The sequence below is a fragment of the Colobus angolensis genome, unplaced genomic scaffold, assembly GCF_000951035.1.
Source record: "Colobus angolensis palliatus isolate OR3802 unplaced genomic scaffold, Cang.pa_1.0 Scaffold116, whole genome shotgun sequence".
Classification (NCBI taxonomy): Eukaryota; Metazoa; Chordata; class Mammalia; order Primates; family Cercopithecidae; genus Colobus; species Colobus angolensis.
Window position 1 is genome coordinate 5905193 of NW_012112697.1, and position 17573 is coordinate 5922765.

General features: G+C 48.1%; 2 protein-coding genes across 4 annotated transcripts in view; one reads left to right on the plus strand and one right to left on the minus strand.

Moving 5' to 3' along the window:
• The window catches only part of DDX19B (DEAD (Asp-Glu-Ala-Asp) box polypeptide 19B), a 100479-nt gene extending 93520 nt beyond the window's left edge, over positions 1-6959 (minus strand). Inside the window, exon 1 of one of the 3 annotated variants that reach the window (XM_011962228.1) lies at positions 6719-6959. Coding sequence is in view for 1 of the 3 variants with exons in the window: in XM_011962189.1 (XP_011817579.1) it covers positions 2119-2190 (72 nt within the window). In the remaining 2 variants the exon portion in view is untranslated. Of the gene's footprint in view, positions 1-1970; positions 2577-6718 lie in introns of those variants that run through there. The other 2 variants (XM_011962224.1, XM_011962189.1) reach the window with 2 other exon arrangements.
• A 191-nt stretch (positions 6960-7150) lies between these two features.
• AARS (alanyl-tRNA synthetase) overlaps positions 7151-17573 on the plus strand; it is a 35374-nt gene continuing 24951 nt past the window's right edge. The window contains exons 1-2 of the mRNA XM_011962238.1: positions 7151-7279; positions 14077-14241. Coding sequence (XP_011817628.1) covers positions 14098-14241 — 144 coding nt within the window. The 5' untranslated portion in view covers positions 7151-7279; positions 14077-14097. The remainder of the gene's footprint in view (positions 7280-14076; positions 14242-17573) is intronic.

The window sequence follows — 17573 nt, forward strand, 5'->3', positions numbered from 1 at the left end:
ATCATGCCACTGCACTCCAGCCTGGGCGACAGAGCAAGACTCCATCTCAAATAAATAAATAAATAATAACAACAACAAAAACAAAAATCAAGCCATGGCGGGTTCTCTGTGGAATTTAACCTGTACTATAGGAGTAAAAACGTTTTGAGAAAGGGTAAAGCATTTCCAGCAAACACTCTACTTGCTATGATTCTTTTTTCCTGCACGCTCACAGGGTTAACTGGAGAAGACATTTTTGTTTTTTTTGACTTACACATGAGGGTGTGCTAAAAAGAAAAAGGCAAACACCGCCTAGTAGCCATGACCTACATCTCACCAATTCAGAAGCAACCCTGGGGATATTTTCCCAGATAAATTATATTGTTTCACAGGGCTAGAGGTTAATGAAGTTTGCAAAACAGTTTAATGAGGTTAAAAATTACATCGCCCAAGGTGCAGGATCATATATAGTAGGTTCACTTGTGCAAAAACGGACAGGAACCCCCACCCGAAAAGTCCCCAAGCTCCCATATATGCTTGTATACACTATAGAAAATGCCTAAGACAGGAGCAGTGGCCTGTGTCTGCATTCCCAGCTACCCCTGAAGCTGAGGTTGGAGGATCACCTGAGCTCAGAAGTTCGAAGCCAGCCTGGGCAACATAGTGATACCATCTCCTCTTTAAAAAAAAAAAAAAAAAGTATGGCCAGGTGCAGTGGCTCACACCTGTAATCCCAGCACTTTGGGAGGCCAAGGCGGTGGATCACGAGGTCAGGAGTTCAAGGCCAGCCTGGTTAAGATGGTGAAACCCCATCTCTACCAAAAATACAAAAATCAGCTGAGTGTGGTGGTGGGTGCCTGTAATCCCAGCTACTCGGGAGTCTGAGGCAGAGAACTGCTTGAACCCGGGAGGCAGAGTTTGCAGTGAGCTGAGATCATGCCACTGCACTCCAGCCTGGGCAACAGAGCGAGACTCTGTCTCAAAAAAAAAAAAAAAAAAAAAGCTTAAGATACACACAAAACTGATAACAGTGGCTGCTCCTGGTGAGGGTCTCTAGAAGGGTGGAGGTGGATTGAGTATGCTTTATCCTCTGATATTATTTTCCATATGCATGTTTCTTTCTTTTTTTTTTTTTAATTAGAGACAGGATCTTGCTATGTTGCCCAGGCTGGAGTGCAGTGGCTATTCACAGGCACAATTACAGCATACACCATATCCTTGAACTCCTGAGCTCAAGACATCCTCCTGCCTCTGCTTCCCAAGTAGCTGGGACTACAGGTGTGTGCAGCTGTGCTTGGCTCCATGTTTCCCTTTTAAAAATGTATTTCAGACAAACAAGAAAGAGTATAATGTAACAAATACTTAGATTCCCACCTCAAAATTTAAGAAATAAAATTACTAAGGTCCAGCTGATAATCTCCGTATACGCATCCCAGGAAGACAGCAGCTATCCTAAATTTGGCGTTTATCCTTCCCGTACACAATTTTTGAATGTGTTTTTTCTTCTACTAAATAAATATGCAAGCCTAGGCAACATAGGGAGACCCCGTCTCTACAAAAAAATAATAATAATAATAAATAAATAAAATTTAAGTAGCTGGGTGTGGTGGCGCGAGCCTGTAGTCCCAGCTACTCCTGGTGGCGCGAGCCTGTAGTCCCAGCTACTCCTGAGACTGACGTGGGAGGATCGCTTGAGCCCAGGAGTTCAAGGCTGCAGTGAGTTGTGATCGTGCCACTGCACTCCAGCCTGTCTTAAAACAAAACAAAAAACTTAAAAATAGCTTCGGGTTTCCAGACTCTCCTAAGTTCACCCCCAACACACCTGCGCATTGTGAGACTCCAGCTAAGAAGGAACCTGGTTTCCAAAGTGGGCGTGGAGAGAAGAGGATTCGGGGAATAAGAGCATCTGGATTGGAATTCAGTCTCCTGCATTTACTCCCACGTGAGCCTAGCCAGTCTCAGTTTACCCTGAAATCACAGGAAGTACCCACCTCACAGCTGGAGGATTCTAGATCACAAGGCTAAGACCTTGGGCCGAAGCCTCGAGAAATACTGTTATTCCTCTCCCCAGGAGCAGGGATGAGGAAGGCATCTAAATGTGGGGAAAAGGGTCTGGCTTCTACCCTCGCAGATACTCACGTCGCCCACAAGCAGGGTGATGGGAAACCGCCGCAGGGCGCGACCTCGGACCCGGCCAGCAGCCCGGGCCATCGCAGCTGATCATGGCAGTTGCACTCCAACAACCGCCCCTCTTGGCACTGGCCAAGCCGGAGCCTCATTGGCTGAGACGTGGAAATCATGTCAGCCAATCAGCTGAGGGGACCGTACAGCGCTAGGGGATGCGCCCAGGGACTGGGGTGGGGGGGGTGGACAAAGACCAGCGCAAGCCTCCCGCAGAGGGCTTTGTTTCCTGCTAAATGCCTGGCTTCCTGGTGAGACTGGGAACTCCATGAGGGCAGGGCAGTGTCTGCCGTCTTTAATCTTGATCCTCAGTGACTAACACGTAGTGGTCACTCATTTGGTGAATGACGAGCCATTAGCATCTCCCCCGTGGGTCAAACTTTTCAAAATTTTGCATCTGAACAAATAGGTGCAGACGCACATCCTCTAAACTAGACCTTTGGTATTCCAACTATAATCTCTCAGCAGCATAAATATCACCTGAAGCCTGTTAAAAATGCAGGCACTCAGGCCCTATCCCAGGCCTATTCAATTTAGCAGCATTTTAAGATCCTAGGTGATTCCTTTAGCGTTTTATGGTCTGAAAAATACATGAGGCAAAAAAATGATAATATGCTCAATTGAAATATTCCTTTAGAGGCTCTTAAAAATTCAGCCATCCCCATTTGACTTAGTACCGAGTAAGTGAGCATTGTAAACTCATTTTATAGATGCTAAAAGTAGCTAAGATGCCTTGGGAGAGTTAAGAGTCTAGAGCTACATCCTTCCAAAGCTATGTTAGTTTTTTTTTTTTTTCCCACTTATTTCCATTTCTTTCTTTTTTAAAATTGAGACACCGTCTCATTTTGTCACCCAGGCTGGAGTGCAGTGACACGATCATGGCTTACTGCATTCTCTGCTTCCCTGGCTCAAGTGATCCTCCCACCTCAGCCTCTTGAATAGCTGGGACTACAGATACATGCCACCACGCCCAGCTAATTTTTGTACTTTTTTGTAGAGATTGAGTTTTGCCATGTTGCTCAGGCTAGTCTCAAACTCCTGAGCTCAAGCCATCCACCCACCTCAGAATTCCAAAATGTGGTGATTAAAGGCATGTGCCATCATGCTGGCCTGTTTCTGTTTGCTGTTGTTTATATAATTTTTTAAATTTTATTTATTGAGACAGAGTTTCGCTCTTGTCACCCAGGCTGGAGTGCAGTGGCACAATCTCAGCTCACTGTAACCTCTGCCCCAGCCTTCCGAGTAGCTGGGATTACAAGTGCCCGCCACCACACCCAGCTAATTTTTGTATTTTTAGTAGAGATGAGGTTTCACCAGGTTGGCCAGGCTGATCTTGAACTCCCAACTTCAGGTGATCTGCCCACCTCGGCCTCCCAAAGTGTTGGGATTACAGGCATGAGCCACCGCGCCCGGCCTGTTGTTTTTAAGACGGGGTTTCACTCTGCCGCCCAGGCTAGAGTGTAGTGGCGCAATCACAGCTGTTGTACTATCTTGAGGCCTTTGGTTATCTTTCTCATGCCCCAAGATGAAGTTCAACAAATGCTCTACTGGAGACCAAGACATGTGCATAGCGCTCACTCCCACCTACAGGCCTATTTGCTTAGCCTAGAATAAATCAAGAACTTGCCAGTAGTTTCCTAAAATATATAATTTGCGCATTGCATTAAGATAGCTTTCTTTCTAGCATGTAGTTGACATTATCTACAAGAGAAAAATATCACAGAAAAATATCATTAGTTATACAGGAATGAGACTATTGGGCCTTAATTACAATTTCTCTTTTTTTTTGTTTTAAGAGACAAGGCGGCCGGGCACGATGGCTCATGCCTGTAATCCCAACACTTTGGTAGGCTGAGGCAGGCGAATCACCTGAGGTCAGGAGTTCAAGACCAGCCTGGCCAACATGGTGAAACCCCCGTCTCTACCAGAAATAGAAAAAAAAAAAAATAGCTGGGCATGGTGGTGGGCACCTGTAATCTCAGCTACTCGGGAGGCTGAGGCAGGAGGCAGATGTTGCCATGAGCCGAGATCATGCCATTGCACTCCAACCTGGGCAACGAGAGTGAAACTCTGCCTCAAAAAAAAAACAAGAGAGAGAGAGAGACAAGGGTCTTGCTTTATTGGAGTGCAGTCGTGAGATCTTAGCTCACTGCAGCCTTCAGTTTCTGGGCTCCAAATGATCCTCGTGCCTCAGCCTCTTCAGTAGCTGGGACTACAGGTGAATGCCACCACACCTAGCTAATTAAAAAGAATTTTTTTTTTTTTTTGTACAGAGTCTCACTCTGTTGCCTAGGCTGGTTTCAAACTCTTGGGCTCCATTGATCATCCTGCCTTGGACTCCCAAAGTGTTGGGATTACAGGCGTGAGCCTCTGTGCTGGCCTACAATCTCTCTTAATGGATGAATAAAAAGTTCTTATTATTTATTTATTTATTTATTTATTTATTTATTTTCTGAGACAGAGTATCACTCTGTGGCCCAGGCTGGAGTGCAGTGACCTGATCTCAGCTTACTGCTAGCTCTGCCTCCCGGGTTCATGCAATGCTCCTGCCTCAGCCTCCCGAGTAGCTGGGACTACAGGTGCCTGCCAGCATGCCCAGCTAATTTTTTTGTATTTTTTAATAGAGGCGGGGTTTTATCGTGTTAGCCAGAATGGTCTCGATCTCCTGACCTTGTGATCCACCTGCCTCGGCCTCTCAAAAGTGCTGGGATTACAGGTGTGAGCCACCACTCTCGGCCAAAAAATTATTTTAATCTGTTTATAATTATTTTATTAGTGAAGGTACTATCCTAGTAACAACTCTGGCAGCAGAACTAAATTATTGACATTACGACCTGTATTATTTTATTTTGAAAGTACGATTCACACATACCTTTTAGCTTTCTAAGTGTGGTAGCACAGAAGTCTGATTCATTTCCCAGATTGTTTAGGCTAAATATATGCTATTTAGGGCACTGTGGATCAGAATAAACACTTGTGTCTCCTGATTTTGCCCTTCTCTGTGTTACTTAACCTCTCTCTCTGCCTTATTTTACTCTAATAAAAGCAGATAGTAATAGTTACTCATTATAGGGTTGTGAGGATTAAAAGCTTAGTTGGTGCCTGCTGTATACTAAGTGCTCAACAAATGTTAGGTTTGATGATTACTATTCGTGAGCTGCTATGAACTGGGAAGGTAAATCAAATGATTTATGTTTTTTACTGGCTTTTGGGCTTGACCTTTTTGTGTAGGATGCTCTTTTACATACAAAGTAGTATTTTTCTGTAATGTCTGTAATTGAGTTATGATCAGCAGCACAATTTTTTTTTTTTTTTTTTTTTGAGACAGAGTCTCGCTCTGTGGCCCAGGCTGGAGTGCAGTGGCCGGATCTAGCTCACTGCAAGCTCCGCCTCCCGGGTTTACGCCATTCTCCTGCCTCAGCCTCCCCAGTAGCTGGGACTACCCGCCACCTCGCCTGGTTGGTTTTTTGTATTTTTTTAGTAGAGACGGGGTTTCACCGTGTTAGCCAGGATGGCCTCGATCTCCTGACCTCGTGATCCTCCCGTCTCGGCCTCTCAAAGTACTGGGATTACAGGCTTGAGCCACCGCGCCCAGCCAGCAGCACAATTTATTACCCGTGTATTTGGATATATCAGATGATGCAGGTAATAGTGCAGTGGTTAAGAGCATGGGCTTTGGTGTTAAATAGACACAGGTTTGGATCCTGTCTCTGCAACATACTATTGGGTGTGAACTTGCGCAAGGTAATTTCCTCATTTGTAAAAAGGGGACTCCAGCTGACCTCATACACGTTTTAAAAATCAAATGTAACAAACACGTGAAATGTTTGATACAATGCCTCACATTTAAATACATATATATTTTTGAGACAGGGTCTCGCTCTGTCGTCCAAGGAATGCAGTGTCACGATCAGGGCTCACTGCAGCTTCAACTTCCTAGGCTCAAGTGATCCTCCTACTTCAACCTCTCAAGCAGATGGGACTACAAGCATGCGCCATCATGCCTGGCTAATTTTTTTTTTTTTTTTTTTTGAGATGGAGTCTTGCTCTGTCGCCAAGCTGGAGTGCAGTGACGCTACCTAGGCTCACTGCAAACTCCGCCTCCCGAGTTCAAGCGATTCCCCTGCCTCAGCCTCCCGAGTGGCTGGGACTACAGGCGCGCGCTCAGCTAATTTTGTATTTTTAGTCGAGTCGAGGTTTCACCATGTTGGCCAGGATGATCTGGATCTCCTGACCTCGTCATCCTCCGGCCTCAGCCTCCTAAACTGCTGGGATTACAGGTGTGGGCCATCGCACCCGGCCTTTAAAATTTTTTTTTTGTAGAGACAGGATCTAGTTATGTTGACCAGGCTGGTCTTCAACTCCTGGGTTCAGGTGATCTTCCCACTTTGGTCTCCCAAATTGTTGCAATTATAGGCGTGAGCCATCGCGCCTGGCATATACATATGTGCGTGTGTGTGTGTGTGTGTGTGTGTGTACCCTCCTCCCCCAGGCCTATAAATATTAACTTTTTTTTTCCCAAAGGCAAATCGAGGACCAGATGCCGATCCAATTGTACCTCAACTACTGATGTTATTTCTTCCACACCAAATTCAAGGTCTCCCCAGGACAAGTGTAACCATGGGCACAATGTCAGAATCTTTGAGGGCTGCATATCACTCAGCAACTAAAATAAACAGAACTATACCAAGACCTGTGACCTCTACCGAGACACGTTACCGTCTCCCCTTATTAACTATGTCAATTGTGGTATTAGGAATTTGCCTATAGGAACCAAAATGTCGACCTCCGGGAGTCGGCGTCTAACTCGATCACGTGATGCACCCCATCCCATCTTTTCTCGCAGTTGCATCAGCCAATTTAGAGCCGCCTTCCCAGGAATCCGCTAATGAGCGGATTCGTCCTCAGTTTGACTGGCATGTTGATTGACCAATAAAATCTCATGAGGTAAGGCGCGGCGGGGTGCTTTCCGTCAGCGCGCTCTGATTGGACAGGGCGCGGCGGGTTGTGGCCGGCGGTGTCCTGGGGCCGGAACAGCTGCGCGCCTGCGGTAATAGGTACAGCGAGACTTTGGCCGGGGACTCTGAGGGAGGAGCTGGGGACGGCGACCCTAGGAGAGGTAGGCGGCCCTCGGAGAGCTCTGCGGTGCTATAGGAGAGCGGCTGGGCCCGCAGCCTGCGGGGAAAGCTCGGCAGCCGCAGTGGGCCCCAGGGTCAAGCCCCGCGTGGCCTGGAGAAGCCCAGTCTGGGCGGGAGCGGGAGCTGGACAGTGTGGCCTTGCGTTCGCCCCCGGGAGCGCTGCGAATGTCGCCGCCTCGGGTGGATTTGCTGAGCACCAAGACCTCACGGTTGCCAACCTGAGGTTTCATCTCCCTTGGTTTTAATCCCCTGGGGCGGGTGGGGGCACAGGAGGAAGGATGGGCCAGCTGGGGGGAGTCCTGCTGTGAGCCAGCCATTCCCTGATTTCTTAAAATGAAACAGCTGATGCCGGTCCAGGCCCACCTAGACCGTCATCTTCAGCTTTCTGTAAAACAGTTTGTATTTCTCGGTGTGCGTTGAAGCATGTGAGTTGATTCCGAACTTGCTGTTAAAGGATTAGTATACCTGATCACGAAATATGTATTTAGCAGCCGCTGTACTAGATGCTGAGGATGTGCTGTAATAGTGAGCCCAGGGCCGGGCGCGGAGGCTCAAGCCTTTAATCCGAGCGCTTTGGGTGATCGAGGCGGGTGGATCACCTGAGGTCAGGAGTTCGAGACTAGCCTGGCCAACATGGTGAAACCCCGTCTCTACTAAAAATACAAAAATTAACCGAGCGTGGCGGCGCATGCCTGTAATCTCAGCCACTCGGGAGGCTGAGGCATGAGAATCGCTTGAACCTGGCAGGCGGAGGTTGCAGTGAGCTGATATCACACAATTGCACCCCAGCCTGGGTGACAGAGGGAGACTCCGTTTCAAAAAATAGCCCAAAACAGTCGTAGCTGCTGGGATGGAACTGACAGCCTGATGGGGGAGGCGCACATTAAACAAGCCATTAAGCGCATGTGGAAATTATGAAGGGAAACACTTGAGGCTGTGAGACAGTAAAAGGGGGAGCTTTAGCAAGAAGGAGAAGGCTTATCTTAAATAAGTGTCTTGGCCGGGCGCGGTGGCTCACCCCTGTAATCCCAGCACTTTGGGAGGCCGAGGCAGGCAGATCACCTGAGGTCAGAAGTTCGAGATCAGCCTGACCAACGTGGAGAAACCCCATCTCTACTAAAAATACAGAATTAGCCAGGTGTGGTGGCACATGCCTGTATTCCCAGCTACTCCGGAGGCTGGGGCAAATCGCTTGAAGCCGGGAGGCGGAGCTTGCAGTGAGCTGAGATTGCAAGCGCTGTTGCACTCCAGCCTGGGCAACAAGAGTGAAACTCCGTCTCAAAAAAAAAAAAAAAAGTGTCTTTACATTTGTTGTTGTTTGAGGCAGTGTCTCAACCTGTTACCTAGGCTGGAGTGTTTTGGTGTGACCATAGCTCACTGCAGCTTCAAACTTCTGTGCTCAAGTGCTCAAGCGACCCTTTGCACTCAGCCTCCCAAGTAGCTGGGTCTGCAGGTGCACATCACCACACCTGGCTAATTAAAAAAAAAACATTTTTTTTTTGAACTCCCAGGTTCAGGTGTTCCCATGTTGCCCAGGCTGGTCTTGAATTCCTGGCCTCAAGCAATCCTCTTGCCTCAGCCTCCCAAATGCCTCAGCTGGGATTACAGGCATGAGCCACTGTGTCCGGGAAATAAGTTTCTTTGGAATTGATACATCAAAAGTGAGAAGTTTACTAGGGAAAGGAAAGGAGTGGGGCAGACAGCTTACCTGGCACATGAAGAGTATGTTAAAAGGTCCTGTGGCACCCCAGTGCAGTGGTTCATGCCTGTAGTGCCAGCACTTTGGGAGGCTGATGTGGGCCCATCGGTTGAGCTCACGAATTTGAGAGTAGCCTGTCTCTACAAAAAAATTAGCCAGTTGTGATGGTGAGCACCTGTCGTCCCAGCTCCTTGAGGGTCGGAGGTAGGAGGATCACCTGAGCCCAGGAGGCGGAGGTGGCAGTGAGTGGTGGTTGTGCCACTGCCCTCCAGCCTGGGTGACAGACAGAGACCTGTCTCAAAAAAAAAAAAAAAAAAATGTTGAGACAGATCTTGCTCTGTCACCCAGACTGGAGGGCAATGGCATGATCTCAGCTTGCTGCAGCCTCCGCCTCCCAGGTTCAAGCAATTCTCCTGCCTCAGCCTCCCAAATAGCTGGGATTATAGGCGCCCATCACCATGCCCGGCTAATTTTTTTGTATTTTTGTTTTCACCATGTTTCACCATGTTGGCCAGGCTGTTCTCGAACTCCTGACCTGAGGTGATCTACCTGCCTTGGCCTCCCAAAGTGCTGGGATTACAGGCACGAGCCACTGCACCCGGGCGAAAATCTTCTATTGCCCAGGCTGGAGTGCAGTGGCATCATCTCGGCTCACTGTATCCTCTGCCTCCCAAGTTTGAGTGATTCTCCTGCCTCAGCTTCCCAAGTAGCTGGGATTACAGGTATGTGCCACCAGGCCCCGCTAATTTTTTTTTTTTTGTATTTTTAGTAGAGACAGGGTTTCACCATGTTAGCCAGGATGGTCTCAATTTCCTGACCTTGTGATTCACCTGCCTTTGACCTCCCAAAGTACTGGGATTATAGGCGTGAGCCACCGTACCCGGCCTCAAAAATTTTTTTTTAAATACAAAAAATTAGCCGGGTGTGGTCGCACATGCCTGTAGTCCCAGCTGCTCTGGAGGCTGAGGTGGGAGAAATACCTGAGCCTGGAAGGCCAAATGATTGCACCACTGCCTGCGCTCCAGCCTGGGTGACAGAGAGGGAGGAGACCCTGTCTCAAAAAAAATTTCTGTGGAGTGGCTGGAGCCACAGTGTGATTTAAGGCACCCAGGACGTTTACAGCTCCTGTTATTAAGTGAAACCTGAGGTTCTGCCTTTGTGCCACCTCTGTATCCCATACAGCCTTCCAGTGAATAAATGAATGAGTTTATGTTGAATAAATATATTGAATTTATATTGAATAAATGGGGTAAATACATGAATGTGGAGATACAGCTTTTATTTTATTTTTTTTTGAGATGGAGTCTCGCTCTGTCGCCCGGGCTGGAGTGCAGTGGCTGGATCTCAGTTCACTGCAAGCTCCGCCTCCCGGGTTTACACCATTCTCCTACCTCAGCCTCCCGAGTAGCTGGGACTACAGGCGCCCGCCACCTCGCCTGGCTAGTTTTTTGTATTTTTTTACTAGAGACGGGGTTTCACTGTGTTAGCCAAGATGGTCTCGATCTTCTGACCTTGCGATCCACCCGCCTCGGCCTCCCAAAGTGCTGGGATTACAGGCTTGAGCCACCGCGCCTGGCCGATACAGCTTTTAATAGTTCCAGCCTTCGTAGGCTCATAGTTAATATATTCAGTCCTTTTACACAATACTGCAGTTAATTCTGTATATGATTGTCTCCCCAGGAAGGACATAGGCTGTCATTCAGTTTGATTCTTGGCGCGTAGTATGCATTCATTATGGTGAATGAGTAAGCAAAAATGGGAAATTCATGTGTCTTTTGAAAAGTAGCTGGAGTCAGGATCTCCTGTTCACTTTGTACGTCTGTATTGTATCTTCCTCATAAGAAGAAAACTTTGGCTGGGCATGGTGGCTCATGCCATCCCAACTGGGAGGTTGAGGCCAGGAGTTCGAGACGAGCGTGGGCAGCATAGCAGTGCACCATTTATAACAAAAACAGAAATTAGCTGGGCGTGGTGGCTCATGCCTGTAATCCTAGCACTTTGGGAGGCTGAGGCTGGCAGATAACCTGAGGTCAGGAGTTCGAGACCAGCCTGAGCAGGTGAAACCCTGACTCTGTTAAAAATACGAACATTAGCTGGGTGTGGTGGCACGTGCCTGTAATCCAAGTTACCTGGGAGGCTGAGGCAGGAGGATTGCAGCAACTTGGGAGGTGGAGGCTGCAGTGAGCTGAGATTGTGCCACAGCACTCCAGCCTGGGTGACAAAGTGAGACTCTGTCTCAAAAAAAATAAGAAAAAAAAAAAAATTAACTGGGCATGGTGGTTTTCAACTGCAGTCCCAGTTACTTGGGAGGCTGAGGCAAGAGGAAAACTTGAGCCTAGGAGTTTAAGGCTGCTTAAGTGATTGTCCCACTGCACTCCAGTCTGGACAGAACCAGAAAAAAAGAAAACTTTCAGCTAAACAACTTTAACATCCACTCTGTTCTGTCAAGGTTTTCCTTTTTTTTTTTTTTTAAAGATGGAGTCTCCCTTAGCCACCCAGGCTGGAGTGCAGTGGTGCAATCTCGGCTCACTGCAACCACCGTCTCCCGGGTTCAAGCAATTCTCCCATCTGAACCTCCTGAGTAGCCGGGATTACAGGCACTCGCCATCATGCCTGACTAATTTTTGTATTTTGGTAGAGACGGGTTTTCACCATGTTGGCCAGGCTGGTCTTCAGCTCCTGATCCCAGGTAATCCACCCGCCTGGGCCTCCCAAAGTGCTGGGATTACAGGCGTGAGCCACCGCACCCGGCGTAAGGTTTTCCATTTTACAGATTGCTTCCAAATATAGTATAGCTTTTCATCCTCACACCACCTCAGTTGAATAGGCAGGGTAGATACTGCTTTGTACAGAAAAGGAACTAAGGCAAAAGTGAATTAAGGTTACAGTTGGGTCTGGAATTCCAGAGACACTTTGATAATAATGTTAATACTGTGAATGAGATGGTTCTCATTTTTCTAGACACAGCACTGTGTGGCAGTACGACACCATACCAGTGATCAGCACTCTCACCAAAGCCTGTCACTTCTCCCCAGCCTGCCTCTCAGGGAAATTGTAGTATCTGTGAAAGAGCTGTTTTTGTTTTTGTTTTTGTTTTTGAGACAGTCTCGCTCTGTCTCCCAGGCTGGAGTGCAGTGGCCAGATCTCGGCTCACTGCAAGCTCTGCCACCTGGGTTTACGCCATTCTCCTGCCTCAGCCTCCCGAGTAGCTGGGACTACAGGCGCCAGCCACCTCACCCGGCTAGTTTTTTTGTATTTTTCAGTAGAGACGGGGTTTCAGTGGGTTAGCTAGGATGGTCTCGATCTCCTGACCTCGTGATCTGCCCGTCTCAGCCTCCCAAAGTGCTGGGATTACAGGCTTGAGCCACCATGCCTGGCCTGTTTTTGTTTTTGAGACTGAGTCTCGCTCTGTCGCTCAGGCTGGAGTGCAGTGGCCGGATCTTAGGTCAGTGCAAGCTCCGCGTCCCGGGTTTACGCCATTCTCCTGCCTCAGCTTCCCAAGTAGCTGGGATTACAGGTGCCCGCCACCTCGCCCAGCTAGTTTTTTGTATTTTTTAGTAGAGACGGGGTTTCACCGGGTTAGCCAGGATGGTCTCGATCTCCTGACCTCGTGATCCGCCCGTCTCGGCCTCCCAAAGTGCTGGGATTGCAAGCTTGAGCCACTGCGCCCAGCCTTGTTTTTGTTTTTTGACACAAGGTCTCGCTCTGTCGCCTGGGCTGGAGTGTGGTGGCATAATCATAGCTCACTACAGCCTCACTCTTCTGGGCTCAATCTTCCCACCTCAGCCTCCCAAGTATCTGGGACCACAGGTACGCACCACCATGCCCGGCTAATTTTTTTCCTATTTGTACTGACAAGGTCTTGCTATGTTGCCCAGGGTGGTCTCAAACTCCTGGGCTCAGGCAATCCTCTCACCTCAGCCCCCCAAAGTGCTGGGATTACAGGTGTGAGCCACTGCGCCCAACTCGTGAAACGACTTTGAAGTCATAAAGTTGTTTCCGTCTTCACCAATTCCCTTGTTGTTTCACTTTCAGTAAGCTGTGCCTCCAAAGTGGGGCTACAACATCCCCACTCCCTAGTAATCTAATGGCTGGAAGGCAGCCGTTTGATGTGGGGATGTAGGCTACATAGAGGTAGGTACATTCCTGCTACATACAGGTGGTCCCTTGTACAGACAGGCCCATCCCCAGGACTGTTGCTGCTCACCAAGACATCAGGGCAAACCTAGAGACCCTGGCTTTGGGGATAATGGAACTTTGCAGTTCTAGGCTTGTGTATCAACACAGAGCTGAAGGGATCTTTAGAGATAATCTCATATGGACCCCTTCTTTTATTGGTGAAGTGACTCCCTCAGGACTTGGAGCTAGAACTCAAACCCTGGTCTCCTGAACCGCTCTCCCTCTTCCCCAGTTGGACTAAACTGAGGGTCTTTGTCTCCCCTTTTTTCTTTTTTTGAAACGGAGTCTTACTCTGTCACCAGGCTGGGGTGCAGTGGTGCGGTCTTGGCTCACTGCAACCTCTGCCTCCTGGGTTCAAGCGATTCTCCTGCCTCAGCCTCCCAAGTAGCTGGGATTACAGACACGTGCCACCATACCCAGCTAATTTTGTATTTTTAGTAGAGATGGGGTGTCACCATATTGGCCAGGCTGGTCTTGAACTCCTGACCTTGTGATCCGCCCACCTCGGCCTTCCAAAGTGCTGGGATTACAGGCATGAGCCACTGCTCCTGGCTGTCCCTCTTGTTTCTAATTCCTGGTCTGGGGCCTGGCACAGAGCAGATGCTCAATACATATTTGTTTAATGAACAAACATTCAGCAGTGCTGTGCTTGGTGTGCCGGGGATTGAACCTCTCGAGATTGGCATGGGAAGGAAGAACAGATGGGGCTGCTGTCTGTTGGTGCTGTGGTGTTGTTTTGATGATGATTTTAGCCTTGGGCATTACAACATAGAGGTTTTAGGATCAAACAGCTCACCTGAGTCCTGCTTTGACTTGGCCTGAGAAGCCAGAAGTCTAGTGTAATGCCTACTTTGACTTTCAGTTCCCCTAATTTTCCTTCATTGTTTTTTCTTTGATTAGTTCTTTGGGGTGACTTTCAAGATGGACTCTACTCTAACAGCAAGTGAAATCCGGCAGCGATTTATAGATTTCTTCAAGAGGAACGAGCATACCTACGTTCACTCGTCTGCCACCATCCCATTGGATGACCCCACTTTGCTGTTTGCCAATGCGGGCATGAACCAGGTAAGGGTTTTTCCTTTTTTCTTGGCTGTTTGTTCACATAAGAGGCAGCAGAGCCGAGATAAAAGCACAGCCCTGGGGTCAGACACATAAGAGGCAGCAGAGCTGAGATAAAAGCACAGCCCTGGGGTCAGACCAGTTCCGGTTCTGTCACTCCCTGTGTGATCTTGTGGAATTTTATGTGGTGGAACTCAGTTTCTTTGCAAAATGAGGAATAATATTGCCTGCCTGTAGGTTTTAGTGAGAAGCAAATAAGGTAAGGCATACAAAATGTTTAGCACAGTATTTTGCACATAGTAGGTACTCAAACATTAGTGGTTTTTTTTTTTTTTTTTTTTTTGGAGATGGAGTCTTGCTCTGTTGCCCAGGCTGTAGTGCAGTGGCGCCATCTCAGCTCACTGCAAGCTCCGCCTCCCAGGTTCATGCCATTCTCCTGCCTCAGCCTCCCAAGTAGCTGGGACTAGAGGCGCCTGCCACCACGCCTGGCTAATTTTTTGTATTTTTAGTAGAGACGGGGTTTCACCATGTTAACCAGGATGGTCTCTATCTCCTGACCTTGTGATCCACCCACCTCTGCCTCCCAAAATGTTGGGATTACAGGCATCAGCCATCGCGTCTGGTCTCTTTTTTTGAGACAGAATCTTGCTCTGTCGCTCAGGCTGGAGTGCAGTGGCACCATCTCCGCTCACTGCAAGCTCTGCCTCCCAGGTTCTTGCCATTCTCCTGCCCCAGCCTCCCGAGTAGCTGGGACTACAAGCGTCCACAACCACACCTGGCTAGTTTTTTGTATTTTTAGTAGAGACAGGGTTTCACTGTGTTAGCCAGTATGGTCTCGATCTCCTGACCTCGTGATCCACCCGCCTCGGCCTCCCAAAGTGCTGGGATTACAGGCATGAGCCACCACGCCCAGCCAGCTATTATTCTTTAGAGAGAGGGTCTCACTCTGTCATCCTGGCTGAAGTGCAGTGGCATGATCCTAGCATGCTGTAGCCTCAGACTCCCGGGCTTAAGTGATCCTCTTACGTAAGCTTTCCAAGTAGCTAGAACTACAAGCATACTCTAGCATGTCAGCTTTTAAAATTATTTTATTCATTTATTTTTTAATTTATTTATTGTTTTGAGACAGTCTCGCTCTTTTGCCCAGACTGGAGTGCAGTGGTGCGATCTTGGCTCACTGCAATCTCCGCCTCCCAAGTTCAAGCGATTCTCCTGCCTCAGCCTCCCAAGTCACTGGAACTACAGGCATGCACCACCATGCCTGACTAATTATTGTATTTTTAGTAGAGACGGGGTTTCACTGTGTTGACCAGACTGTTCTTGAACTCCTGACCTCAGGTCATCCACCCACCTCAGCCTCCCAAAGTGCTGGGATTATAGATGTGAGCCACCTTGCCTGGCTTAAATTATTTTATTTATTTATATGCAGAGATGGGGTCTCACCAAGGTGTTCAGGCTAGTCTCGAACCCATGGCTTCAAGTAATCCTCCTGCCTTAGCTGCCCAAAGTGCTGTGATTACAGGGCTAGGCTAAGCTACCACACCCCGCCCACTTAACCCCTTTCTTGAAATTATTGCCACCAGTGCCACTCTGGATCCATTGCTGAAGAAAATTTATTAGTACAGTTTGTTTGGGGAGGTTGAATGAAAAATATACGTGAGCCTGGGTGCAGCGGCTCATGCCTGTAATCCCAACACTTTGGGAGGCCGAGGTAGACGGATCACTTGAATCCAGAAGTTTGAGACCAGCCTAGGGCAACATGGTGAAACCCTGTCCCTACTAAAAATACAAAAATTATCCGGGTGTAGTGGTGTATGCCTGTAGTCCCAGCTTCTGGGGAGGCTGAGGATGATCACTTGAGCCTGGGAGTTCAAAGCTACAGTGAGCCCTGATCATACCACTGCACTTCAGCCTGTGCAACATAGTGAGACCCTGTCTCAAAAAAGGAAAGAAAAGAAAAAGACATTTGAAAGATTTATTGTGAGAGAAAAGGGTTAACTCTTGAAATGATGAAAGCATGACAAGTTTATAAAGGACTTCAAGAGGAGTTTGTCAGCATGTCTTTGACACTAAATACTTCCCAGGCTGGTCGTGGCTGAAGGGGGCTCAGGTGAGATGGTGCTCTCAGGGCTTTCCTGTAATGGTTCTCTTGGAGCCCTGCTCACCCAGTGCATCTGCAGCCCTTAGGATGCTCCTCACTCTGGGATGAGTTGACATTTTCTTTTCTCTTAGGTGTCTTTTCTGGCATGGAAAGTTAGAAACAGTGGGAACATATTCTGCCTTTTATAATAATAACTATAAAATTATGAAAAGTGGGGCACAGTGCCCCTGTAATTACATCTACTGAGGAGGCTGAGATGGGAGGATCACTTGAGCCTGGGAATTCCAAACCAGCTTGGGCAACACAGTGAGACTGGTCTCACAAAAAAATTATGCTACTTGGGAGACTGAGGCGGGAGAATCGCTGGAACCTGGGAGGCAGAGGTTGCAGTGAGCCAAGATCACGTTACTGCACTCCAGCTCGGGTGACAGAGTGAGACTCCGTCTCCATCTCAAAAAAAAAAAAAAATTAATGGGCCAGGCACAGTGGTTCATGCCTGTAATTCCAGCATTTTGGGAGGCCAAAGTAAGAGGATTGCTTGAGCCCGGGGGTTGGAGAGGAGCCTGGGCAACATAGGAAGACCCTGTCTGAAAGGAAAAGAAAAAAATGAAAGAAAAATGGAAAAATTAGCTGGTGGTGGCTCACACCTGTAGTTCCAGCCTCTTGCGAGGCTGAGGTGGGAGGATTGCTTGAGCCCAGGAGGTTGAGGTGAGCCATGATCATGCCACTGGACTCCAGCCGGGGTGACAGAGCAAGACCCTGTCTCAAAATGGAAAAAAAAGAAAAATATTTTCAGTTATGTGTGAGTCCTATGCATATACCTAGAATTGAAGGCACTAATTCTAGGTGGTGTTACGCAATGAGATAGGCTTTTGGAACACTGGAAAGCTTCTGTTTCTATTCAGGCATACCTGGGTGCAAGCTTTGTCACCTCCCACGTGAACTGCCTCAACAAGAATCAGGGAGTCCAATGTTTGTAAACTTTTTTTTTTTTTTTTGAGACATAATTTTGCTCTTGTTGCCCAGGCTGGAGTGCAGTGGTAAAATCTCGGCTCAATGCAGCCTCTACCTCCCGGGTTCAAGTGATTCTTCTGCATCAGTGGCTGGGATTATGGGTGTCTGCTGCCACACCTGGCTAATTTGTTGTTTTTTTTTGAGACAGAGCCTTGCTCTGTCGCTCAGGCTGGAGTGCAGTGGCGCAATCTCAGCTCACTGCAAGCTCTGCCTCCCGGGTTCA